The sequence below is a fragment of the Macadamia integrifolia genome, unplaced genomic scaffold (assembly GCF_013358625.1).
Source record: "Macadamia integrifolia cultivar HAES 741 unplaced genomic scaffold, SCU_Mint_v3 scaffold_123A, whole genome shotgun sequence".
Classification (NCBI taxonomy): domain Eukaryota; kingdom Viridiplantae; phylum Streptophyta; class Magnoliopsida; order Proteales; family Proteaceae; genus Macadamia; species Macadamia integrifolia.
Window position 1 is genome coordinate 127,153 of NW_024870618.1, and position 27,768 is coordinate 154,920.

The 27,768-nt window shown below is 37.2% G+C and overlaps 2 protein-coding genes across 2 annotated transcripts; both read right to left on the reverse strand.

The window, feature by feature from the left end:
• Nucleotides 1-4,030: 4,030 nt before the first annotated feature.
• LOC122070825 lies at nucleotides 4,031-5,502 on the reverse strand. The gene is made up of 2 exons (XM_042635069.1): nucleotides 5,374-5,502; nucleotides 4,031-5,121 (listed from the first exon to the last, which is right to left on the reverse strand). The coding sequence occupies exon 2, from the start codon at nucleotides 5,050-5,052 to the stop codon at nucleotides 4,261-4,263; it is 792 nt and encodes a 263-aa protein (XP_042491003.1). The 5' UTR covers nucleotides 5,053-5,121; nucleotides 5,374-5,502; the 3' UTR covers nucleotides 4,031-4,260.
• Nucleotides 5,503-8,041: 2,539 nt separating this feature from the next.
• Nucleotides 8,042-21,646, reverse strand: LOC122070832 (SUMO-activating enzyme subunit 1B-1-like). The gene is made up of 10 exons (XM_042635078.1): nucleotides 21,316-21,646; nucleotides 21,138-21,189; nucleotides 14,685-14,880; nucleotides 13,479-13,558; nucleotides 13,187-13,303; nucleotides 12,095-12,145; nucleotides 10,332-10,398; nucleotides 8,794-8,897; nucleotides 8,601-8,708; nucleotides 8,042-8,513 (listed from the first exon to the last, which is right to left on the reverse strand). The coding sequence occupies exons 1-10, from the start codon at nucleotides 21,396-21,398 to the stop codon at nucleotides 8,397-8,399; spliced, it is 975 nt and encodes a 324-aa protein (XP_042491012.1). The 5' UTR covers nucleotides 21,399-21,646; the 3' UTR covers nucleotides 8,042-8,396.
• Between the last annotated feature and the right edge of the window lie 6,122 nt (nucleotides 21,647-27,768).

The window sequence follows — 27,768 nt, forward strand, 5'->3', positions numbered from 1 at the left end:
GGTCTTTCTTAGAGGATTATAGATAGTAGCTGATGCACAGGTGGACAGTTATCTCTATCTTGACAATAAAAAGTTATAGTGTCTGATAGGTTCTTAATTTGCCAAAAAGTGTCAAGATATAGCATTGGTCATGCTCCTCTTTGTGGTCTTGGAATAAGTTGGAATAACTTTTTTTTCGAGAACCAAACTTCTTTTATCTTCCATCCCTTATGGATCGCTATCTCAGTGTCTGCCAGAATTCCTTCTGCCTCGACCTCTTCTCTTTGAGTAGCTGTAGTAGAATTTGTGTTGATGAGCCTAAACTTACCTAGGAGAAGTATCCCATACGCCCCACCCTGAAGCTGAGTTCAAAATATTAGTAGCACCAGTACAAAGCAAAACTAGGTATGTCAAAAAAGGGTTCTGAAAATCTACAGTTAAGCTGGCTGGACCATCTATATGGCACAAAGTAGAGTTATTAAAACAAGTGGGATATAGTTTGAGATCAGTAATCCATTTATTTATATTTGTCAAAACAAGAGAGGGGTTGGGATTTGTACTGATGCAATTATTTCATTCCCATGTTTCCATATATCATATAAGGTGATGGTAAAAATATTAAAAAACCATACCAACTGTGATTGGGGAATTATTCTATTATTGAGAAAAAATTGACTACTAGTTCAAATGATGTTGGGTTTAAGGTTTGAAGGCACAAACGCAGTGGTTCGGCCATCCAAATATGTGAAGAAAAGTCACAAGAAGAAAAGGTGGGGTGTAGTTTCTTCATGTCAGTACAAAAGACACAGGAGGTATCAATATTTATTAATTTCCCTATTAGTGTTCTGATTGGGTTGCCATTGTAAGAAATTCACCAAAGAAATATCTTGAATTTTGGGTGGGTATTCAATTTCCAAAGGAATTTTCACCATTTTTTTTTGTTAAGGCATGATTTGATCTTTGGGATCCCAAACAGGTGAGAAATTTTGCCCCAGCCTTGGTGGAATACATCCTGTTAGTGTTTAGGATGCACATCTATTTGTCATTTTAGGGTGTTGGTTTGATTTTGGATATTTCTCTGACAATATTTCTATCAAATGTTGATTCCAAAAGATCCATGTTCCAAGAATTGTCATGGATCAGACCACTTACCTTAGCCGACGTATTTTCACTTGAAGCATTATTGTTGAGGATTATATTTGGATTAAATGAAATCCTTGGATCATGCCAGAGAAAAGTATCATATCCATTACCTATCTTGGATATGATATATTTATTGAGAGTTGGAAAAATGGAGGTCAAACTGTTCCAAACCCATGACCCGCGTCTATTATAGACCTTTGGGTCAAAAATAGTTTTTTTATGGCAATACTTGGCCCACAGAACTTTCTTCCAAATTGCACCAGGTTCTGAAATGAATCTTCATCCTAGCTTAAGTAACAAAGCCTTGTTCTGTGTCATAGCATTTCGTAGACCAAGTCCCCCCCATCCTAGATTGGTTGGCAGACTTTTTTTTCCAAACAAATAAGGTGATTTTTTTTGGCATTCTTGGAGTAATTCCCATTCCAAAATTTGGCACAGATGGAATTAATTTTTCGACAAGTATCATCAGGAAATGCAAAGCATGCCATAAGATAGGAGGGGATGGAGTAGAGAGTGGATTGAGTTAAGATCCTTCTTCCTGCATAGGATAGAAGGTTGGCCTTCCAGACTGAGAGACAGTTACTGATCCTATCAACTATATGACGGAGGCTGGCCAATTGAGATCGGGGACGTAAGATATTAGTTCCAAGGTATTTGGAATCTCTGCTCATTTCCTTGATCCCAATTAGTGAACATAAGTGATGTCGTTCACAGTTAGGAAAATTTTTACTAAAGAAGATTTTACTTTTGTCAAAATTAATGTTTTGTCTCGTCATATTTGAAAACAGCTCAAGAAATCCTTTAATGGTTGATAGATCTTCTGGGGTGGCTTGACAGAAAATGAATGTATCATCTGCAAAAAGTAGATGAGTAATTTTAGGGGCATAGCAGACCACCTTGATTCCTTTGAATAGTTTCAGATCTCTGAATGTAGAAAGGAGCCGTGATAATACTTCCATGACTGTGATAAACAAGTAAGGGCTTTAAGGGAAACTTTGATGGACTCCTCTAGAGGGTTCAAAGTAATCAAAGGAAGATCATTCCAATTTAATGGAAAATGTGACCGAGGATATGAGATAGCTGATCATATTGTACCAATGGTCTCCAAAGGCCAGATATTCAAAGGTTGCTCTAATGATACTCCATTCCAATCTATCATATGCCTTTGCCATGTCCAGTTTTATAGCAGCAAACCCCTTTTTCCCTTTCTTTGATTTTAGAAAGTGAAAAATTTCATGTGCAATAATGATATTGTCCGAAATTTGACGCCCATGAATATAAGCTGCCTGAAACGGAGATATAAATTTGCACAAATGGTTCCTTAACTGATTGGCCAAGATTTTAGCAATTATCTTGTAAGATACATTGCAGAGACTAATGGGTCGAAATTCCTCTACCCGGCAAGCTTCCTCTTTCTTGGGGATAAGGCATATGAGAATATGTTTAGTACCAAATGGAAGAGAGCAACTGGCAAAAAAATCTTTGACAAAGCATTGAATATCCGATTTTAATAGGTCCCAAAATTTGTGATGGAAGCAGGCCTGGAAACCATCAACTCATGGAACTTTGTATGCTCCGATTGAGAATGTGGTTGTTCTTATTTCTGCGTCCTCAGGTATGGAACTGATAGCATCAATTTCATCTTCCTCGAGGACCTTTGAAAATAAACATTCCACAAAAAAAGGATCTAATGGATTTGATGTAGTAAAAATATGTTTAAAATGATCAGAAAAGGCACGGGCAATATTGCATGTTCCCTCAATTGTTGCTTCATTAGAGTCTTTCAGAAAATCAATTTTCCTTTGTCGGATATGATGTTTGGTGACCGTGTGGTAGAATTTGGTATTCCTATCACCATCCAAAATATGGTGATGTTAAGATTTCTGGAACCATAATTTCTCTTCCGCATCACCGACTCATTGTAGATTTTGGGTAAAACCATTTAGATTTGTTACATCTAAAGAGTATCATTACTAAATATGGTACCATTTGGAGACTAAGTGGCATGGGTTACCTGAGGGAATCTTGATAAGAATTCTTTGTGAAAAGTTGGTGTATTGGTTGTGGGGTAAAGTTGATGTTAGGTGCTCCAATTCTTATGGAGCTTCTACTCCACCGTTGAAAAGTGGCATTGCCAATAGTGTTAGTAGCAGCATTGGCACTCTTTTGATCTTTGACAGGCATGCATGCAGCTGTCAGAGAAAGAGAAAGAGAGCTGATGGGTGTCGTATGGTGAATTACGGATTGATCTTTGGCAGGCATGCATGCAGCTGTCAAGGAATGAGAAAGAGAGCTAATGGGTGTCAAATGGTCAATTATGGATTTAGATAGAAGAAGAAAGAAGGAGAAACTATGAGAAGATGTATATTGCACATGCATGCCTTGACCTTTATTTTTATTTTACTTATTTCCATTTATCCAAAACCATACATGGCCACAGGAAATTGCCTTCTCTACTACCCCAAAACACATGGGACCCCACCTCAGCTCCAGCCATCCGTACAAGGCCTAACTATCCATGTGGAATTATATCTTTTTCACACCATTTTTCTTTTGAGAAGCCCTGACCGCACAAGAAGCCTCAAGAGTATCAAGGATCCAATCAATAATCTGTTGTATATGAAATGTCAAGATTTTACCCATTGAAAGAAAAAGCAAGTAATAGTACTGAAGATTAAAAAAAAAAAAAAAAAGGTTACAAGAGGTGTCAATGAAAAAAATGTCATTTAGTAATCTCTTTTGGGCTGAATATCTCTTTGTTGCCATTACTGTTATTGAGTTGGAACCAAATTAATCTCACCAAAGCACTGAGCTAGAGACCATGGCTTAACAGCAGCACTATCATTCCTTCATGAATTCAAGATCCAAGGGTGAACCAGAAGCTAGGCAGAAATATTTAAAATTAATGTAAAACTCAAAACTTCAATATATTTAAATATGATACCAAATATCTACCATATAAGGAGTCATCATAGTTGAGAATTACACCATCAAACACCTTAATCTGATAAAACACAAGAAGATAATTAGTTTTTGAGAGAGGAAAGGACCAACCTAGAAATGGAAGCTGAATGTGGGTGTTTGTGTGTGTTCATGACCCTCTAGAGAGAACTCTAAGGAGGGTGTGGGAGATGATGCTTATGTAGGGATCAAATTATCAAAAGAAGATTGCTGATCTCCAAATCCTTCAAAGCTTTTCAATGAGATGATGCCCAGGACAAATATTATAACGAAAATAGCAAGGTAAAACATCATCAGTACCATCGCTCTCTCCCTACCCCCACCACCACCTTTCCATATAAGTCTCTTCTCATCAAGACTTGTCACCACTTTGTCACTCTCTACCTTCATTGCAGATACAGAAGAAGATGAAGAATGATGATAGAGACCATGGGTTCCACCATCATCCTCATCAGTATCAGAAGAAGAAGAAGAGCCCATGGATCTGACTTCACTGCCTTGAATCAAAACAGAAGAGCGGCCACTACACCTATCCTCTGATCCCCACCTGTTATTGATATCCAAATCTCTAATGGAACCATCCTGCAGGATATCCAAGTCGAAGTCAAAGAGCTTTCTCCCCTTCAACTTACCACTCTCAATGGCTGCCCTCCTATCCCTGAGTATCTCCTCCACTACTAAATCATTGTTCCTCACCTTCCATACTCCACCACTCTCATCCTCCTGAAGATGTCTGATCTGCTCAAGAGAATAAATGAGATCCCTCGGTGACTTGTCCCCCAAGAGCTCCAGAATGCTAGCACTAGCAGCAGCAGCGGATCTCACACTACTGTGAGGCGTGGCCCAACAATGTTGGACTTGGAGTCTCCCTGGATTGGATTGCTTTAAGGAGTTCCAGTCCTCCTCCAGATGCTTCAACTGCTTCTGCAGTTCGTCTCCACTTTCTTCTTCTTCTAATGATCTCTCCATGGACTCTTCTCTTCTCTTCCCTTCTTTTTCCTTCTATGCTTTGTTATATATCATCATTATTATGGCAATTTCAGGGAAAAAAATCGTCTGCAATTCCGATCTCGTACAATTCCGTGCAATACTATCTTCAGGCGGTGACACGTGTATTGATACCAATACAATGGCCCAGATCTGATTTAAATGTCTTTTCACTGATTTAATGTTTTATTAGTTATACCAGATCTGGGCCATTGTATTGGTATCAATACACGTGTCACCACCTGAAGGTGGTATTGCACGGAATTGTACGAGATCGGAATTGCAGACGATTTCAACCCCAATTTCAGATGAGAAGAGAGAGAATAAAGAGGAAACAGTAGTAGCCACGTTCATTCACAGGGTCTTATCACTCCTAAGAATCTGGGTTTCAAGAAATTTAAACTTGTTTCAAAGTGATTGATTTTGGAACGACTCTTTAAGACGTGGATTGGTTATTTAGTTAAAAACTTAAAACAACCTGAGTTACAATCAAAGTCCTCTATCACAACCGTTGATATCTATCTGCTAGAATTTAAGATTTGAAACAGGAAACAGAAGCGTGAAAAACCCATCCCCTTCCCCTTCCCCACCTCGAACTCGAATCACCACTCAATACATCAGCAGATCCATCTTTTTTCTTTCTTTCATGGGGTCCAATCAACGAAATGATTATGTCTCCTGTCTCCCACGCTTCAACCATTTTTTATTTCTCTCTCCTCTTTCCAACCATTTGTTTGTTTCCCACTGGACCCTGCAACTCCCCGACTCTTTTTTGCTCTTCGGACCACCATGGATCCTCCTTAGGCTGGGGTGCATGGATGAAGGTATCATCAGTATTGCATAGGTCAAGATGAATCTGTATTTATTATTGATACCCAATACCAGAATGATACAGATATGGTTCGAGAGTATCAACCAGAACAATTGACTGGTTTTTTAATTTTCAACCCAATTCGAATCTAATATTAGTGATCTGAGGGTGTCAATGGGTTCAGCTTTGATTTTTTTTTTTTTTTCAGTTCAAAATACTCCGACATGGAAACCAAAACAGATACCAAAACTGAATATGAGCCTATTTTCCAAAACCAGAATTGAATCAAATCAACTTGGTCCACTATTTGGTTTTGATCCAGTTTACGTCGGTTTGGACCTTTATTTAGGTGTTAGGGCCAACATATCATCTACATTGATTAAAACATTAAAAAAAGGGAGAGGGAACACGTATGGAACTGTGGCTATGATGCATGCTGACCCCTACGAGAGTACACAAGGATATCAACCAGGGTAGGGGTGTCAATTCGTGGCCCGACCCGACTAAACTGATCGGGACAGACCGTTTATAGATCGGCCCGGCCCGGACCATTTATTAAACGTGTCGGGCTTGAGCCTGACCCGTTTATAAATGGTCGGTCTCGGTTTTGCTAATTGGACCGTCGGGCGCCCAACCGAGACTGAACGAACAACGCCCGACCGAGACCGGCCTATTGTGCACCGACTTAGCTCGACCCTTTAATGATTGTAAAATACCTATTTTATCCCCCAAATTAAATAATAAAAACTAAAAAGTAAAGACATGTTCACATTTTAAATAATGGTTATATTTGGTATCATTTATTGATTTATTTTCATTTTTTTGGGCTTGCATGAGTGGGCTGGAATATAAGAGCACATCTTAAAGAGGGCCCGTTTAAAAACCGATTAAAACCCGTTTAACATTAAACATGTCTGTAGCCCGGTTAAGGCCCGACTAAAACCCGATTAAGGTAGCCCGATTATAACCCGAAGCCGACCGACCGAATATAAAGTGTACCATACCCTCAATAACTAAGCCCGATTAGTTAAATGGGCAGACACGGTGTAGCCTTTGAAAGTCTTCAAGACCGATTAAGCCCGACCGAAACTGGATCGGCCCGACTGGTTGACACCCCTAAACCAGGGAAGGGAGGGGAGTCTTTTCACTCAGCCACGTGTCTGACTCATGATTTCAAGTATTGGTATCGGCTGAGACTAAAGATGGGAATTTAAAACCAAAACGGTTTATCGAAATTGAATCGAACTGTTTACATCGAAACCATGAAACCATTTATTAAATGATTCGGTTTTGATTTTAAAATTGAAACTATGATTCGATTTTGATTTTAAAGTTTAAACTGTTAAACCGATTAACATATACATAGTACGTTTAAGTCAATCAATGTTAAGTTTATATATATTTCAATAAAAAAAAAATAATTTACATTAAACAACTATTAAAAAAAAAACATGACAATAAACAATTCAATTCAATATTTTATATCTATTTCACTAAAAATTTTAAAGGTAAAGAATTTGTTCGGATAAAAAATTATAAAACATAAGAAAACCATTTATAAATGATTTCAATTATATGAAACCATTTATTAAATGATTCGATTTTAATTTTACCGAAAAATTCTTGCACCAAAACAAATAAAAACGTTTACATTGGAACCAAACCGATTAACACTCTTAGTCCTAGCTAAGACCTGACCGATCCATATCAATTACCCATATTGTTTCAAGGGTAAAATAGTAAAAAATGTATTTTTTTGTTTTTTGAAAAAACAAGGCCAAAAGTGACCAATATGCACCGCACCACATCAATCCAATCCGGATCGGATATCAATATCAATACATGGTCTGGGTGCCCCTAGCACACAAGGGTATCAACAACATAGGGGAGGGCAGGACAGTCTTTCCACTCAGCCCTTGAGTCTGGGTGTAAGGAACATGATCAGGTCGCATTGTTCAGTTCGAAAATGGGATTTTGGTTTAGTTTGAAAGTTTCAATCACAAAAACAAAACTACCTACAAAATATTCTAGATTTTTGAAACCAAAATCGAACCAATTTGTTTTAATTTGATTCGGTTCAGTTTTAGCTGCCGTACACCCCCAAGGAACTTTCGATTCACCCAACATGAGAGAAGAAATCATGTCTTTGCAGCCGACAACTATAACAAGCGAAATGCACATAATAGCATTGATTCATGTAATGCAAGTTAGAATTTAACAGTCAAACCAACATATAAGTTGGGAGTAACATGATCATTCAAAATCAAACTCAAATAATACAGCAGTTCCACAAAAGATGATCACTAGTCCTGCATCCTGACTATTGAAACTACGTCATGGTCGGTCGAATAAATTAGTATGAATTCCATTACATTAATCTTGAATACCCTTTAAAACATCACTTTCAAACTGTGGGGCGTTGGACCATATCTACAGACAAATCTATTATCTAGAAATGTGGCATTCCTGGAGTTGGAACATGTAAATGCAAAAGAAACTCACTGATAGGAGATGCTCAGCTTCCAGTGGCTGGAGTTGATATGTCCTCTATTATGCCTTTCCCATCAATGGCATCAAAGAAGAAGAAATTCTTGAGAGGATCGCCTTTGCCTGATATTGCTTTAATGACCTCCTATTAAATTCACATGCACCATCATCAAATTGTAGCAAAAAGAGTTTAAATCTCTGGCAGTGAAACAATGATGTTTAGAGTTGGTACCTGGCCAAGAATCCCCCCAATGATTGCACAAACAGGTGGGTATTCACTTGTACCTGCCAGCAGCAATCTTTCTAGGAGACCATCTGGTACATGTGATTCATTCAAGGACTGCCACATTTTGTAGAGGGTGTGTGGTATTAGAATATGAATACATTTTTGTCAAAAGCAACCAAAATACAGCCAAAACACCCACCTGTGCCTTGCAGAGTTCATTCCTCATCTCCAAAACACTAGGGAGATCTGAAACTGAGACTTCACCCGGATTACGACCCTCAGAGTCTTCAAACTTTTCTATCACTGTAAAAAAAATATGAAAATGTGGATCATTCAAGTTTCTATCTGAACTTGAGGTAACTACAGTGGGAACCTATAGGGTGAAAAGAGAGTGATGTGTCTCTGTACTCAGGGTAAGCCAATAACACATCTATCAACTGTAAATTATTGTGGAAAATGCCATCCCAAATAGCTTTACAGAATAGCTTGTAACACCCCCCCTGCCCCCAAAAATAAATAAATAAATAAATAAAAGGCAAAGATCCTTCACTTCAGGTTATTTTGTGAAGTTCAAAATTAGTTAACCGTAACATAAAATCATAATAAGTACGAAGTTTACGAAACGATAGGCCATCACTGAGTTTTGACTAAGAAATCAGATTGTAGCTAATACAAGGGTGTCCTATCTAATGGGCCGTTAACTTCAAATTAGAAACATCATCTCTCTATCCTCTATTTGCCTCAAATCAGAGTGGAAATTTGAACAAGAATATCAAAAGCAACCAAATGCATGCACATCAAACACCGGACCTCCTTGCTCTGATATTTTGTCACAACCACTTATCGCAAAATCTTGAGCTATTAAGGGCCACAACAATGTATGTAAACATAGATAATGAAAATAAACCATAGATAAACTTCCACCCCCTAAAACTACCTAAATAACTAAACAAAATAAAACATAAATCCAGATCGTGGATCAAGTTAATTAAAAGAAAAAAACCATCTCACCTTGGATTTATGTCATAGAGCAAAAGATCAACACAAGGTTTAAAACACAGAATGAGGCACAGGACCAGCCTCCATTGACTCGGAGTCTGATAGGATCGGAATTGGCCAAAAACAGAGAGAATGGAATCGGGAAGAAGCAAAGATTTTCACAAATCTTGTAGATTTAGCTACAAGAGGTAAGTTTCATTATTTTCTGCTAACTAAAAGAAGAAAAAATGTCCAAAAAAGAAGATCTCAGTGCACTCATGACCGATTCTGCCAATTCAGATCATATGTTTAAACTTATATCACACTTTTCTTTTATAATGAAAAACAAAATTTTAGTAGAAGAAAACTAAAGAGGGAAAACATAACAAAGCATTCCAGAAAAAGAGGCAAAATAAAAGCCTTGCATAGAGAGGCGAAACAACAAAACAACAAACTCAGCCTTATCCCAACTTGATGGGGCCGGCTACATGGATGCATGCAAAACAAAATAGAGAAAAAAAGGATCTAAACAGAAAACAGGGGAAAGAGGAGACAAAAAGATGAGAGATAAGAGTAGATAGATGAGAAGGGCATACCCAATGCACAAGGCTCCCGCCACTGTGGGATCTGGCGAGGGTCATAACGTACGCAGTCATAATACACAAGAGGGATATAAACTCACTCCATATTAGGTACAAAGAGACTCAGCAAGCCACATTCAGATCATTGGAATTGATAAATAAGCAAACAATCGCGCACCTCTCATGGCATAGTAAAGCTTTGTCACTTTCTTGGGATGTGATCTCCAAGGTGCTGTAACTGCTTCCTGCCATTAGAAAAGAGCAGGAATTAAACACAATTCATCAGCAACCAAAGCCTTAGAGGAAAACTTTACTAAATTTGAGTCTTAGTAGCATATTCTAGAAATGCATGGAATACAGCTCCATGGCAAAGAAAAGTGTACCCAGTGCACAAGGCACCCGCCAGTCGCCGCTGTGCGATCCGGGGATGGTCATAATGTACGCAGCCTTACCTCCGCTTTGCGGAGAGGCTTTGTCCCGAGCTCCATGGCAAACATGACAGATAAATACATGTCATATGTAGGTTACGTGATAAACAAAAATTGTTCCATGTTGGTAATCTTGTCATTGTTCAGTTATGATCTTTGGGAAAGTCGAAAACAAAATGAATGGCTAAAGGAAATGAAAGAAAGTCGAGGCCCTCATATATGTTTTCATAAATCTGCGTTCCTTGTATATGGGAATAATTACGGGAAATTATTTCATTATAAAAATGCAGAGCAAAAAGTCCCTTTACAGCCATGGAGAGAGGATTCTCTACACAATAACCTATTTTGCCAGATTGGATGAGACAGGTAGACCACTAGGTCCCCTCTGCTCACATGTCAAGTTTCAACCCATATGGAATTTGCCAAGTGGAAAAACAAGGCTTTGCAATCTCTAGGAAATGGAGTGCACAGTACTGGCTGGAGTTTGGTACATGTGCAGGTACATATATGGGGATTCATACAATACACAAGGGGGTATTATGGTTAATTTTAGTCTGAAAATTTCCACGTGTCCTAACCATCCCATCCCATCTATCCAACTGTAGAAATTGCCACATCATCCTGCCACCTGGAAAAATTAGAGGTCCAGTGGAGAGAAGCCTCCTGACACTGGATTGTGTAAAGGCACAAATGCCAAAAAGGCAACTTAAAGAATAAATGGAACTCGTGAATTATGATAGCGTGGAGAAAAATTGAAACATCAATTTGGTGCCTGAAGATAGAGTGATGTCTTCTGAAATAAAATGACCTATGTGATACCATACCAGCATAGCCAAATATAAGTTGCACATGCAGGATTGAACACCCGAGTTCTAAGTTTCACCTAGTGGATCTCCTTTGCTTAAATTACCAGCTGAATGATGAGAATTATCCACTTATAGTTACATTCTTTGGAAGGTCAACTAAGCAGCTTGTTTATGGAAAAATCTACTCATTCATGATTACAATCTATTTCTTAAATTATTTCCAAAACTGCAAAGATATCCTTGGATAACACATGGATATGCACCCTCTCCTTTTTGTATGCTATTGTACCATCAATCCACGAATTAAATGTTAATTATGGTCTCCCAGCAGGTATCAAGACTTCAATCTTCTATTCAGTTTCTTCTAGAAGACTATAAATGAACAACCAGAATTAGAAATGATGCAGATTAGAGGGCTTAAAAAAGACCAGGACAGTGGAATGCTGAAAGTAAATATGATAAATTTATACAAATGGATCGAGGACATCAAACATAGATTTAAACAGAGTTGAATGGAAAAATGAGATTGATCCATGTAGACAACCCATTTAGTAGCGAAGAGGCTTCACTGAGCTGAGTTGATGGTGACTAAAAACTGCTAAATGGAAAATGCTTAATAGAATTAGAGGAACCATGCACTACCATGGAAAACAATACAACAGGAGGACAAAATCATTCAAATGAAATATGACCATCTGATTGTATACCTCTAAACTTGGGTACTGTAATTGGCAATCAACGGTATCATCAGGCTGCTTCTGCAAAAAGAAGCATAGCGACATTAGAGAATTTATGTCAGTTCACGTCAACACTGTGCGACAGAAGGAGCCAGAATAGCTGAAGATCCAGCTTATCTGAAGAAGACATGAATGAATTCATGCAAAACACAAGCATTTTAACATACAATAAACAAACAAGTATGAACAACCATTCGATAAGATATCAGATCTGTAAACATTCAATGCATTGTGATTGGTACAGATCATTTAATTCCAAAAATTCATTTTGAATAATGGTTGTCTTTGGTCAGCTTGTCTAGCTAAAAGTATAGCTCCAAGCAGATGTGCCTTTCTGGTTCCTGGCTGGCCAAAATATCCGAAAGCTGATTTGGGTCTCGTCCTCCGAAGTGGTTATGACAGAATGATTGCAGAAGGAACTCCAGAGTCCATAACGTCATTGCTCTAATCACTAACACATCAAAGGAGCCTCTTGAGGTGTAAAGCTACTCAATAAATTCTTCAGGCACCTTACATGGCTGGATTGCTCATTCCAATGGAACCCAAGGGTTGTTTATGAGTTGTTAGATCATTTTGCTAAACAATGTGCAGTACACCCTAAACTTTGCCTTCAGAGTAGCTCACTGTCGTTAGGTGTCCCCGTTTCGGATTAGTATTTATCTAATTATCTCTCTTTATCAATAAAATTTCACTTATAAAAAATACAATGTTTTGAAGCAAGACAACGTACCACACTAATCCAAGACAAGGAGCTAAAATAAATCAACAGTTCAAAAACAGTGAGATTGTCATAAACATAATATTATCCAAAACAATAATGAACAACTTTTAAAGTCTAAGCAAAACGTAGCATAAACCATAATGAACAACTAAGGGAGCATAAACGAAAACAGAGGTCCTCCTGTCTGAAAAATCCACATTTCAATGCTAAGTTAGAGAAGGTATATGCAACCTTCCCATAATCAATACTAAAAGTCAAAACTGATACAGCATAAACCACAATGAAAAAAAAAAAAAAATAGCCAAAAACTAAAAACAGACACCGTAAGAGAAGATGAGTACCTGCTTATAGTCATATTTCTGCAAATAAACAAATATTTCACCGCATGCATCTCTACAATCAACAGTATAAAAAGCAATCTGCTTAGGTCTCCTCCGACATTTTTCATTGATTATTTTCTGAAATGGAATCATGTAGTAAGAGGGAATAAGTGACATTTGAAAGTTGTTCATAAGAAATGCAAAAGATAAATAAACAAATAAACAAAATATTATCATCAAGTAGTAGAACTGCAGATGATAGCATTAATTTTATATTTTTATTTATTCCAATAAAGAAGAAAGTAGATTTTACTTTAGTTGTAAAAGAGGAACAACTGACAACTACAGCATCGAACTTGTCAAAGTAATCTTCATCAAAGCTCAACAAATCACCTGTGAGAATAGAAAGCGAAATTTATTGCATACCAAATATAATATTTAACGCCCTGAAAATGGCATGCTATATCCATCAATTTTGAACATAATATCTAAGCACCAACAGGAAGAGGCAATAGAAATGGCGAGAATAAGAGAGCATGGTTCATTATCTTGGTCGAAACTTCAAACTTGCAGTTCAAAACCTTGAGTCGATACTGAGTCATACAAAGTTTCAACCAGTTTCGACCTGGTTTTGAAAATTTTTCGCACATTTCAGTAGTTTCAACTGAAAAAATACCAAGCTTTGACCAGCTCATGAGATGTCGTCCCAGGTTTCGACCGTTTCAACACATATCTCAGTTTCGGGCTTGGTCAAAACTGGCCTTGAGATTGAGATTTCGATCCTTGCAAGGGAGAGAGAATTTGGGGGGGGGGGGAAGGTGGGGAGACATTATTTGAAGACCTCAGTAAATCTGTTCATATAAAAATTCAATATTCATCACTTATAAAGTTATAGGACTCCTCATAACAATGTCATAAGACTCCAAGAAGTCATGCAGTTAATCTACAGCCTATTCAAACTACCTAAGGTTCAAGAGGTCAGCAATACAACAAAACAGATTAGTCCATGATTGCTAAGCCTCAGATAAGACAACCAGGCTTGAATGGTTGATCACTAGGCCTGGATGGTCTGTATGTCTCTAAGCACCAGAGGTCCCCTTTGAAAATCATTGACTTGTCAATAAAACATCCCAAAATCTAAATATTTAGATCAGACGGTATGACCACCAACCGTGGGTTAGTTAGCTTAAATGTCATGTATCCAACACTATAAGCTAGTCCCTTGACCACCATAAAAATCCATATTTCTTGTGCTAAGATGTTGGACTTGAGTATACCCTTTGTTAATTAATAAAACAGTAAAAACATGTTGGACTTGATTGTCCTATTGTTAGGCTGCCATGACAACCGACAGCCAGGACAGAAGCTAGAACAGTCCGACATTAGATCCATTTAGAAACATTTTATATAAGCTTGTTCGTTTTATGCAAGAATGGAAGATTATACTGTATAATCCCATAGTTGGGTTTGACTGATCAAAAATTAAAATAAAATTACATGAGGTATGGTAGATACTCACCTTTCTCCACAGAAACATGGACCATTGGATTGAAATCTCTCAAGCAATCACAGCAAAGTTCAGCAAGAGAATGCCCACTGTACATATTATCACCAGGAGGAATTAAGAAGTTTGCAGAAAGGGCTTCTTCTGTGACCAGCCTGTTATCCATCAGGGTCAAACTACCAATTCCAGCAAGAACAATATTCTTGCAAAACTGCGGCAATGATAAATAGATCAATAAGTAAATCTAAAATACACCATCTCTCAAAGAAAATAACATCAAGAACTATCATACATTTTAAGTACAGATGGAAATAAAAAATGACAAGCACTGAGGTCAATTTTGATACATGCTTCCAACGAGTGCATGAACCACACAACATCAATATCACATACCTCTGGATTCTAATGACAATTCTCTCCATCTCTCCCCCCCCTCCAACTACTCTCACTCTCCTTTATTTTTTTTTCTTTTTTTTTGGTGATAAATCTTCATTTGTTTCTAGATAAAATATTTGAAAACAAAATCTTTTGATAAATTCAGTACAAAAAAGCAGGATTTTACTTGAAATTTTTCCTTTCGCATAGATTTTACCTAGAAACAAATGTAGCCCAAGTACAAATTTTTTGAAAGAAAGACAAATACATTCAGTATTTCTCTAATGGTACATTCATTTTTTATAATATACTAGGAATACAATATTTGTTAGATACCAATGGTCCGCTTTAATAATCATTTTTTAATAAAAAAGATGCAATAGAGTCCAATGACCTATTTTTAATGTTTGCCAAATCCAACACTCATAACTCACAAACACCTTATTTCAGTTTTTCACCCCAGAACTCATTTTAACCGGTCAATTCATACAAAGCTGGTTTGTATGCAATTATCTATATATAAAGTAATAAAAAGTAGGGTAAAACTTTTCAGAACAGAGCCCCTTGATAAGTTTATCAAAGCAACTTAAATATCTTGGATGGGGCCCAAATTTTGTGGGACAGGCAGACCCCAAGGTCCCCTCACATGTAAAATTTCACCCTAAATTTTGACCGAAATGTTGAATGCTTTGTGTTTTGCATGCTGTTTCTTGGTTGACACTGAAACATTTTCTCAACCATGCCAGTAAACGGGAGGGTATTTGATTGAATTAGGCTCTAAAATTCGACAAGTGGCTAATACAAACCATGTACTACCTATAACAGTATAACCAATCGAATGGTCAAAATTGCCACATCATCATCCGCATGGCAGAAAAACGGCCCACTCAAGTAAGTTTTTCCCAACATGAAGAACAATGAAGTTAGCAATTTCGAGGTTTTTCTTTTTATTCATCACAAGACTAGTCAATTTCCTTACATGAAATGAGGCAAGAACGACCAATCCATACAGCTTTCTAAACTGATTTGTTGTAAGGTATATTGCACTCGTGCAGAGAGCATCAAGAGTCAGAACTTCACAATTCATCAAACAGTCCTATTATTCCTAAACCATCCTTAGTGGGAATATCTTCTACACCACCATTCATGTATCAAGCTCCATGCATTGTGGTCAAGCTTCCGATTTTGCGTGATTGGAGCTGAACGGTTTAAAATTGGGTAAACAGCTTTGTAGATAATAAAAATACATGTATTTCAGTTTCTTGACAATATAGTTTACCATCCTATGCTTCCATACTCGCTTATGCTTCATATTTGAATTTGAACTATACTCCAAAAAATTCAAAGAACAACTGCAAGAACAGTATTAATATGACATCCGCCTCAACAACTGCTCCTTTCATTCCGCTAACAAAAATACGTGGTAGAGCAGCTAATAAAAAAAATACGCAATTTCAGTTTCTTGATAATATAGTTTAGGGAAAATTACGTCCCCCTCCCCTATACTTTGTCGAAATTACACGTGGATCCAAGGGTTTGGACGAATTACGCCCCCTCCCCTAGCTTTGACAGTGTTAGTATGCTGTTAGTTTTAAACCTCAAAACACGATGTTACCCTTCAATGAAAAAAAAAAAAACTTAATAGGATAAGACCAATTTGGGTGGGGAATTTGAGCGGTTTTGATGCTCTTACTGGGGAGTACGGATGGGAGGAAGGGGTTAGAGTTTGGTGTTGCAGGAGAGATGGAAGAGACTGAGCTAGAAGAAGGTGAGGCTTGCGATTACTGGGACGACGACGAAAGCATCGACCCTGATGTCGCTCTCTCTTACATCGTGAGGGTTCTTGTCTGTTTTACTTCCCAGCGGGTTTGCCTTTTTTTTTTTGGTGGGGGGGGGGGGGGGAAGGGGGGGGGCTCTTCTAGGATGGGAATTTATTAATCAAGTTTGTTGCTCTGCTGAATATTTATGTTTACTTTGTTCCATCCATCTTTAGATTGGGCATTGAAAGTGTGGGGGTTCTGGGTCTGGTGTGGTTGGCAGTTTCAATTATCTGAGGGGTCTCATCCATTGTTTGACACGTGTTCAGGATGCTTAAGATATGTTTCATCTAAGGTTTGGAATAATTAGGGTTCTCATAAGCAAATTTGCTTTAGAAATTAGACTTGGGAGCTCTTAATTGTTATGGCTCTAGAGATTCTGAGGATGTGTGGTTGGGTGATTTTAAGTCTCAATCAATACAAATCAACAGAGACCCCCATTTCTTTGACTATTTTCGGTACTAGGGGAGAAAAAGTTAATTCGTTTACTGAACATATAAAATTACTAACTTAACTAGTTATGCCTGAAGGTTTGCCAGATTGTGCTGTTTTGAAAACCATTCTAATAGCATGGACTTTGACTGAATCTTCCTATTTGTGATCTCGGATATTCATGAAGTGGTGCGTGGACCAATTTCTTTTTGGACAATACCAAACCTTGAAAGGGCGGATTCCGAAATGTTGGAATTCTGGACAAGACAACTATCCACAGGAGATGAAGAGTGAAAAGATCACACAAAAGAGAAAGACTGAACATGACATGACGGAGGAAAATTACGGATGTCGAGGCTGCTATCTTCTCTTATCTTATCCATGGTGCTCTATGCAAATGTCTTCTTCTCAATTGAAGCAGGTTGAAGGATGAAGCAGGAGGGTTGAAGAAGCATGAAGCAGTTGCAGAATAAAGTAGGTTGAAGAAGAGTGAAGCAAGTAGAAGGAGAAAAACCCTCTTTTGTCCCTTTTAATGGAAGGGTATATTGGTAAGTTCATGTGTATAAGGGCATTTTCGGCATTAGAATGTATTATGTAAGCTGACGCCACCAATTAACAGTCACAATTTCATGGTGACTAACGGATTGGACCAAATTGTAAGAATCTTAAAAAGTGTAGGGGAAGGGGGTGTAATTCGTCCAAACCCTTGGATCCATGTGTAATTTCGGCAAACTACAGGGGAGGTGATGCAGAATCGATGCTGTTGAACCGGGTTGACCCTTCAGGCAATCTCAATCGAGATGAACCGGGTCTGATTGGATTTTTGGATTCATTAGGATATTTAGGATATTATTTTATATGGGGATTATTTGCAATCTTTTAATTTGGGTAGTTAATAGTCAAGGAATTACCAGTTTGAGTTTATTTTGTTTTTAATTTCCTTAGTTAGAATTTAGGAAGTAATTTGAAGTTGCTAATTTTAGTTTTAGATTTTACTAGGCAAGTTTTAATTTTCAGTTATTATATAAGGGCATGTAATCTAAGTTATTAGACAGATTCAAAAGATGAATTGAGTTTGAGTATTTGTGAAGCCTGCGGGCGTGTGTGCATGATTCTTCTTTCCCCCCCTTTCTTAGTGTGATTTCTTCCTCTCCCCTGCAACTCTGAGAGCCATCTCAGGGATTTCTTCCCTACCGTCCCGACCATCCTCCATCAAGTGGTATCAGAGTTGAAGGATCCTCTCATTTGTTCTCTTTTCTTTCCCACCTTATCTTTCTCAATTCCGGTTTCCACAGAGACTAAGAATAGCAAGTCAAAAAAGAAAAAATCATCTTCCGCAGCAACACAAAACCCCTCCCCTATCATCTCAATTCTACCCCACCGCCTGCCCCTTTGCATTGAAACCCCTCTAGAGTTCCAATAGCATTGAAAAGAAAAAAAAAAAAAAAAATCCCCTCTGAAACCCACCGTAGCCCTACTCTCCTTCTCTTCTCTTACGTTTCTTTTCAATCTCTTTGGCCTTCTTCTATTCTCCTCTTGTTCATCCTTTCTTTCTTCCTTGTCAATACCCTGTTCTCGCAGAAGGTTGCAGCCCACGGAAAAGTGGATCGATCTCTTTCGTGAGAGATCCGATTGGGTCGAGCTTTTGATCGAAGGTAGTTCTCCCCAAGGCGACGTGAACCCTAGAACTTCAGCCCCAAAGACCTCTCCTGTGGTGAAGAGTAAAACCTGCAACTGGGTTCCATCGCCAGCCATCGCCAGCCTCAGTTTCAGAAGCTTCCCATATCACTCCGGCCTGCTGATCTGAGCAATCCCTTGGTGAGTTCAGTACACCTTCTCCTTAGGAGTCTACACCTAAAGTTTCAAGAGCAGCCGATTAGATTTGAAGGAATTCTCTATGTGGGAGTCTTGCTAGTCTACCGCCTTGCCATGGTGCTCCATCGAGAAGAAGAAAAAGGGTTCTCTTATGGGTTTCAAATAACACTTGCTGTTATTACATATAAGCCCCTGTCACTTGTTTTACAATAGAACCCTTGCATTGAAACTTTATTTCAGTTTGACCCCCTCACCTTGTTATTTCCAGAACTGAGCCTTTTCTTTAGGACTAATTCCAGATCTGTCCTATTCATCTATTTCACTCAAATAGGGGTCTAAATTGTGCCAGAAATTACATTATTGAACCTGATTTGTCCAGATTGAAATATTTGTTCTCCCTTCTCTTTGAAGTGCTAAAATTGCTCCTGAAATTACAAGAATTCCCTTACTCTTTTGAAGACTGGTTTAGTTATCAATTGTGGGCCCCATAAGTGATTCAATTCTGACTTTTCGGAACCTGGATTTGAGTCCGACACAAGATTGGTCATGGATTCTTTTGTGTTCAAATTTCGAGTGCGGTTACCCAATGGAAAGCCTACTAAATTGTTAATTGATGAGCGACTAAGTGACAATTTTGTCGCCAGCTCTGTGGTGGATATATTGTCAGAGACCGGTCAGATAATTTTTGAGTCGGAGAAAATTGCATTTGTTGAATTTTCTGTTCCTCCTTATTATGATGGTGCTTTTTGTGAAGTGTTTGACTCTCCTCAGCACATCATTAAATTGGGTTGGAACAACGGGGCGGTATTCTTGATCGTAATGACAATGTATGCACCCTCCAACTTTACCACATGCATAAAAAATTTAATCTTCATGGATTGGTTGCGTCAAAGAAAGTGATACCCTAGTACAACCACAAGATGAATCAGAGGCATCAACACAAGTGGAAGACTGTCCTATTGTGGAACAAGTGATGACAACAGAAACTGAGAAAATTGTGGATCAAGCATTGAAGGGCATCAATGTAGTGCCACTTGTTCACCATTATGAATTTGTTCTTCCCCATGATTTTCCGGACTTGAATGCACCTCCAAAGCTTCACATCATGGATTTTGTTCGCAATGCAAACGACGAGCAATTCACTCCCGTTCGTGAGTTTTTATTGCTATTATTCTATAAAACTCATGGACGAGTTTTTCTCAACATGGGGAGAGTTGATGCAGAATCGATGCTGTTGATCCGGGTTGACCCTTCAGGCAATCTCAATCGAGATGAATCGGGTCTGATTGGATTTTTGGATTCATTAGGATCTTTAGGATATTATTTTATATGGGGATTACTTGCAATCTTTTAATTTGGGTAGTTAATAGTCAAGGAATTACCAGTTTGAGTTTATTTTGTTTTTAATTTCCTTAGTTAGAATTTATGAAGTAATTTGAAGTTGCTAATTTTAGTTTTAGATTTTACTAGGCAAGTTTTAATTTTCAATTATTATATAAGGGCATGTAATCCAAGTTATTAGACAGATTGAAAAGATGAATTGAGTTTGAGTATTTGTGAAGCCTGCGGGCGTGTGTGCATGATTCTTCTTTCCCCCCCTTTCTTAGTGTGATTTCTCCCTCTCCCCTGCAACTCTGAGAGCCATCTCAGGGATTTCTTCCCTACCGTCCCGGCCATCCTCCATCAGGAGGGAGGTGTAATTTTCCCTATAGTTTAATATCCTATGCCGCCACATTCTCTTACCCTTCATATTTGAATTTGAACTTTACTCCAAAAAATCAAAGAACAACAGCAACAACAGTATGAATATGACATCCAGAAGTCAGTGAACTACCTCAACAACTTCCCCCCTTCATTCCGCTAACCAAAATACAGGTTTGAGCAGCTAATAAAAATATTTGCAATTTCAGTTTTTTGGTAATAAATTTTACCATCCTATGCTGCCATATTCACTTACGCTTCATATTTGAATTTGAACTTTACTCCAGCAAATTAAAGAAACAACAGCAACAAGAAGTCAGAGAACTACCTCAACAACAGTTCCTTTCATTCCGCTGACCAAAATATGAGATTTGCTCAACCTGTCAGTGAACATCGATGACATTCAGAACAGACAAAGGTTAAAATCTACCAACCTCAAGAACCACAGAATTTACGAAACCACAAAAATAATAAAAAAGAGAGAAGATGAACATATAGCCAAATACCTTCTCTGCGCATCAACACCCCATACACGAATCTGGCGGTCATACAAAGCAGTCTCTTGCTCTGTCAACTCCTCACCGTCCATTATCAGCCGCAACCCACTTGTACCCTCAGGACACGAATATAATCACAGTGGAGGATTGCAAAAAATCCGAATATAGAAGATGAATACTGAAAAATGAAAACCCTAATACCCACAACGATTACAGATTACTATAGCAGTGCAGAACCACTAGTTGAACGCTAATCCTTTGGGAAGAGCCAAAGGGGAAAGGGTGCATTTGCTGAGAGATTAGCTCTGTCAGTGAAGACTGTGCAGTGGTCCAGGCCCCCCAGGTTAGTAGGAAATCAACTTTACTCCAAAGTAAATGTCGCAACTCGCGACGGTTCATCGTTTGAACCTTTAATCTTTTTAGTCGGGTTTCAGTTTTGAAATTTTACTCTAAAGACGCACATCATGGCTGCGATTCTTTTGAAAAAGAAAAAAGCGACCTATGGTTTCAAATTTTGACCTTTTAGCTTTCCTGTCCGTTGCTTATCTGTAAGGGTGTCAATTGATTCGGTTCATATTTTCAATTCGATATCAAGATTCAAATTTAGAAATTGAGACGAACCAACATTGAATAATTTTTATAATTTTGAAACCGAAAACAAGTCGATTCGGTTTATGTATTCTATTTTTATATGGTTGGTACATGATCTCGGTAATTTGACTCAAATTTGATTTAAGTGGAAATAACCAATTGAAACAAATAAAGTTGGGAAGTGAATTATAATTTTATGAAGATACGGTCTCAAAATATCATATTTGGTACCTTTCAAGTTTCAACCCCTCTCACACAACACAACACAACAAAGAAATCTATAAGAAATATTTTTCATACAACTCAACAAAGACATGATAGTATTTTTCGTTGGCCATGGATCACCTTACATCTACTTTTGAAAAATGCTCTTCTTTTATGCAAATGTTAATTTTTGGTATAAATCCTAACAACAGTTTAGTTAGAACGCTTAAGACCATAGCTTACAATGCTATGGATAGGAAGGTTGTGATCAAGGAATTACAATATTAGTTAGATAGCTTAACTTAATATTATTGTTTAATTTTTGATAAAAAAACTCAACAAAAGACATATGATTGTAGGTTTAGGTACCGTTCAATTAACACAGGTTGCACTTTATTCGACTTGATGAAAATCGGTTTTAGTCAAAAACCAAAACTAACTAATTACATTTTTACTTTTTTTAAACCGAAAACCAATCGCTTTTAATCAAAAACCAAAAACTAACTAATTACATTTTTACTCTTTTTAAACCAAATCGAACAAAGATGCAACGCTAGCTTTGATTCTACTTAATGGTAGTTATATTTGTCGATAGGTCTTCCATTATCATTCAAAGTTTTATTTGATAGGCTTGAACTTGAGACCTCCTAGCGAGTGTGGACTTTACGAATCACTGCACCAACTACACTAAACAATTGTTGTTATTATTGTTCGAAGTTGATTATTGTAATTTATCAATTTTATTTGTATGAAGATAACTAGCTCTTGTGATAGTTCAATCAGTTGGACCCAAATTCATAGAGCAGTAACATTATTCCATTTGAAAATGATCAGATGAAGAATAAAGATATATATGGGATAGGATCCTATGACGCCATAGTGCAGTTTCCTATCACGAGGAAGTGGGAAATTGAATTGTCCAGTAGGAGGCGATTTTTAATGAGGGGGAGAGTATGGCGTCTTTGTGTGAGACGTGAGTGCTAGCACATGCACAAGAATCAACACGTTAGCATCGTGACAATAATCTTTTTTTGTAAAACTATTGTCTAAATATTAAAAACCATATAAATATCCCACATCTAGTTCAATGGTTTGATATTTTTGCATGTATGTTATAATTTGGTAATTATTCTAATAAGTTGCCAATTTTAGTAAACTTTAAAACCATTTTTCTCAATCAAAATGATACCCTAAAGATATCATCCTAAGGTATTTACATGAAAGAAACATTAAATTGGTAACTATCTTATTCACAATACCTCTAAAATCCTAAAGTAAGCAGGATACTCTACATCCTCTTATATTGATATTTTTTTTTCTTAAAAATAATAGAATAATCTATGTATATACCTTAGGCTCAGAAAACCCTTTTCCATAGCAAAATACCTTCACAACTCGTGGAGTTACTTGCCTTTGTAGATCCATGGAATAGGCAATTCAAATCCATATATAATTCCATCCAATTAAGCTATTGAGCAGCCAGCTTATATAATTAAGCATGGAACATTTGTGTTAGTTTTTGAAGAAACATCCAACAGTACAATATACATAAAAATAATAAAGTAAAAAAAATAAGAACAAGAAAAAAATGATTTTTAAGTGAAAATTTATTCACCGTGAAGGTAAAACCAGGAGATCTAGTCCTGGTAAAACTTCTACTATAATAATAATGGGTTTATAACTTCTCTCTTATCAGTGTTCACCAAAATAAGTGGGCTTCCTTACACAGTATAGAGGCTAAACAACAATAAAAAAGAAAAACCCTATTCTTAGATAACAAGATAATTCTCTCCTTATGAGATCGACTCATAAGAGTATAGTACTCTTCATTTTTTTGGTAATAAAAAAAGGGTGCTTCATCATTACCAAAAAAAAAAAGTGTGCTCCATAGTAATGATCATAGTCCCCGTATAGCAAGCGGCGCTTCCACAGGACCAATGGGCAATAGTGGGCAATGTCAAGACTCGAACCCACAACCAGTCGACTCAAGTGGTGATGGATTGAGAGCATTTTCACTACTAGGCTACTAACCCCATTGGTTAGAGCATAGTACTCTTCACCTCAATACTAATGTGATAAGAAAAAAAAATTAAGAAATTATAGGACCTTTATTTCATCTATAAAGAGAGAGAACACTGCTTGTATGCATGTATCATTCTATGAACACCATTCTTTGTGTTTACACCATTTGTGTACACTACCATCTTGAACCATATCATTGTTTTCACACCCTAAAAGAAATTAACCTGGTTGGTATCCAACCGATCATGGTGCACCAGTTTGGTCATGTGTGCTTTCCCAATCAGATTTGGTATACATCACACTGCCACTTCTATGGTGATAATCAAATTGGAGTCATCTGTGGTTTTTCACTTCATCTGTGCTTCTGTTTAACTTCCCTTTGGAGCTCTTAGGTCCTATAATCACATTATTGGGCTTACCACTATATATGTTATTGCCATGATTCCCCCCCCCCCTAAGTTTATAATAAAACAGAAAAGGATGAGCAAGAGAGAAGTGGTAGGATGTGGTTACAAAGAAAACTACACCTAGTGGAGAGTGGATTATTATCCAATTCCTTACTTTTAGGGAGCTCCTCAATGAGGGGAGTATTAAGCCTGAGTTCAGAACCTTTGCATGTACGTTCAATTGAATGTATATTTCATGTGTCAATACATGTCCCTTTTGTTTCCATATATATCACTCTTCGATCACCCTAAAAACGACATTAAGTAGTATATATATTGACATCTAAAATGTTATCCTCAGGTGAACGTACATGCATGTGACCTCAACTCGTATTAAGTATGTCTACAAAGATTAGATAAGGGTTTCCTTTCTTATTAAAATATCTAAGAGAAGATTCTCATATATTTTTTCTTTGCGAGATAATAACTTAAAAAGAGAGGAAAGTCCCACCAACTCTATTAGAGAGAGAGAGAGAGAGAGAGAGAGAGAGAGAGAGAGAGAGAGGGGCAAAAATAAAACAATTTTGGCTAAGAGGAAAGGAAGTTGAATGTGAGCTATCTTTTGAAGTTTATCTTTATCACTAGTCTTCTCCATTTGACTCTAATTGCTTCAAAAGTCAAGAATTTAGCTTACTTATATGTTATTTTATGTTAATTTACTTACGAAAAGGTGGAGTCTCCATTTTACCTTTGATATCTATTGCAACCTCTGTCGTTATATTTTTTGCTTATTAAATTCTCCAAACTATGTTTAGATTTTGCAGCCAATTGCAAGCTCATGGGCTTGCTAAATGGTCATGAGAACCCTCTTCTCCAAAGGATCTCATACCCAATGTAATTTCGTTTTTTTTCTTTCTTTTTTTCCCCAAGATGATGAATAAAATTTCCCCCAACCATGGGTTTACATAGAGAAAAATTTATTATATTAATTTTTGAGTTATTCATGTAAGTACTAAAGTCTTGAAAATATACACTAAAAGTCATAACTTTTAGCAGAGCAAAGGTTGGGTATATCGCTTAATCCAACTAGCAGCAAAACCAGTGAGAGGCTGATATGGGAGAGGCATGAGGATCATTTCTAAGGGGAAGGGAGAGAGTGACACATGCTGGGCACCTCAGTAGAGTGCCCAGCCTTATAAATTGCATATTTCATAACTTGTATTTTTTACTTTTTAACCGATTGTGTATATGCATGCACCCTCCTAATTAATATTTTAGATTTTCAAACATTTTTTGTTCCATTTGGAAAATCCCAATTAAGATGAAACCTAACATGCATGCAATGATACCCATATACAAAATGTGGGTCTCATTTTCCACATGATAGATATTTGAGTCATTCAGATAAGCTTATCCAAATGAGCTGCCATTCATAAGCCTCCCCTCCCCCACCCCACCCCACCAACCCACCCCCCCAAAAAAAATTTCATTTATTTATTTTTTCTAATTTTTTTGCTCTATATATATCTAGGTCTATTGCACAACTTTATTCCGTGTTTGAGTATTTAATCTAATGTCACAAACTTTACAAGTAGTAATCAAACTAATGTTATAAATTCCACAATCCTAGGGGGGGTGGGGAGGGAAAAAAAAAAGGAGAGTTAAATTGGAGTGTAAATTTGCATCTGATTCAATATGTGTTCAAAGTTGTCTGTAGACTTCTCAATAGGATGTGTATGCATCCCTTCATATGTTGTGACAACAATCCCTTCATCTTTGGATAGGCGTTGGACTTGCTTCTTCACATTGCACCCTTGATGTGTGCACCGATAGTAACTCCTGCAAAAAAAAATCAATTCATCATTTACCTGATCATATAATATTTTTCAGTATTGGGTCCTTGAACATCTTCAAAATATTTGAATTCATTAAATACTAGAATAGGAACTAGAAAAATTAAATCTGTTCTTGTTTCTTGAGAATTTTTCCCATAGTTGTATGAGTCTGAAGCAAAGCATGGTCTCTCCAACTTTCTCTCTCCCATTTCAAATTCCGTCATGCAATGAGGTGATTCTTAATTGCATGGGGTGAATTATTCAAATATTTTTAAATGTTTCACCAAAAAAAAAAAAAAAAAAGATAAAATCAAATCATCACTTACCTGATCGTATAATATCTTTCGGTGTTGGGTCCTTGAAAATTTTCAAAATGTATATATTTTTTTTGGTTAAAAATTTTCAAAATATTTGAATAATTCAAAAAAAAAAAATACTAGAATAGGGACTAGAAAAATAAAATATATTCTTGTTTCTTGAGAATTTTTCCCATAAATGTATAAGTCTCTGAAGTAAAGCATGGTCTTTCCAACTTTCTCTCCTTCATAGTAGTGCACAAATTAATGAAACAAACAACGAATTACTTGACTTTAGTCCAAGAGGTCATCAGTCATTTCTGATTCTCATAATTTGTCTTCAACTTCAAATTCCTTCAATGGGGGTGATTCTTAATATTTGTGAGAACCAGAGACCATAATATGATGCTGTAATTGTTCTTCTCTAACAAAGAACTCAAGTTAGAATTAAGTGGAACAAAGATGAACTATGCATATCAAAAACTTTTCAATGTTAGGAAAACTATCATAAATGTTCTAATCCTAATTTCTTTTTTGCTTATGCTATGTTCACGAATATGGATTGGAGGAGGCGTTAGATGACCCAAGGCATTGGAGGAGGCCTAAACACAAGGCGACCAAGGTGTCTAGACGTCTAGGCATCATCTAGGGGACACCTTAGTAATTATAATTCACATCTTTGATAATTCTTCAGGAGAGGAATAGGTATACCACCGGTATATGGTAAGCTAGCGGACAACACCAATGGGGGCATATGATGGGATATCATTGAGGAAGGATATGGCAGTCATTTCAAAAGGGGATGAGAAACATAGACACAATAGGTGCTGGCACACGGTATACTAGTGACATACCCAACCTTTTTCCCTTCTTCTAAACTATATGTTTTGTTTACTTATTTTTGTATATTAAAAAAGGGGAAGGGGGGGGGGGGGCGTACCCAGTGCACGAGGCTCCGCATGTGCAGGGTCTGGGGATGAGAACTATGCAGTCTTACCTCGAGAATATCGAGAGACTGTTTCTGATAATCTTGGTGATGATTAAGCTATCTCACCATGGTCTAACCATATGAAATCCTTCCTTCCATTACTAAAATTGGAAATAAAGGAAAATATCATATGCTCACCT

Coding starts and splice junctions, on each gene's coding strand:
- LOC122070832 (XM_042635078.1), bottom strand. CDS start 21,398: ATGGACGGTGAGGAGTTGACAGAGCAAGAGACTGCTTTGTATGACCGC. Junction 14,881..21,137: donor TGAAAGGAACTGTTGTTGAG/GTAGTTCTCTGA, acceptor TCATTGCCGCAG/TTTTGCAAGAATATTGTTCT. Junction 8,514..8,600: donor TTGGGGGGATTCTTGGCCAG/GTACCAACTCTA, acceptor TGAATTTAATAG/GAGGTCATTAAAGCAATATC.
- LOC122070825 (XM_042635069.1), bottom strand. CDS start 5,052: ATGGAGAGATCATTAGAAGAAGAAGAAAGTGGAGACGAACTGCAGAAG.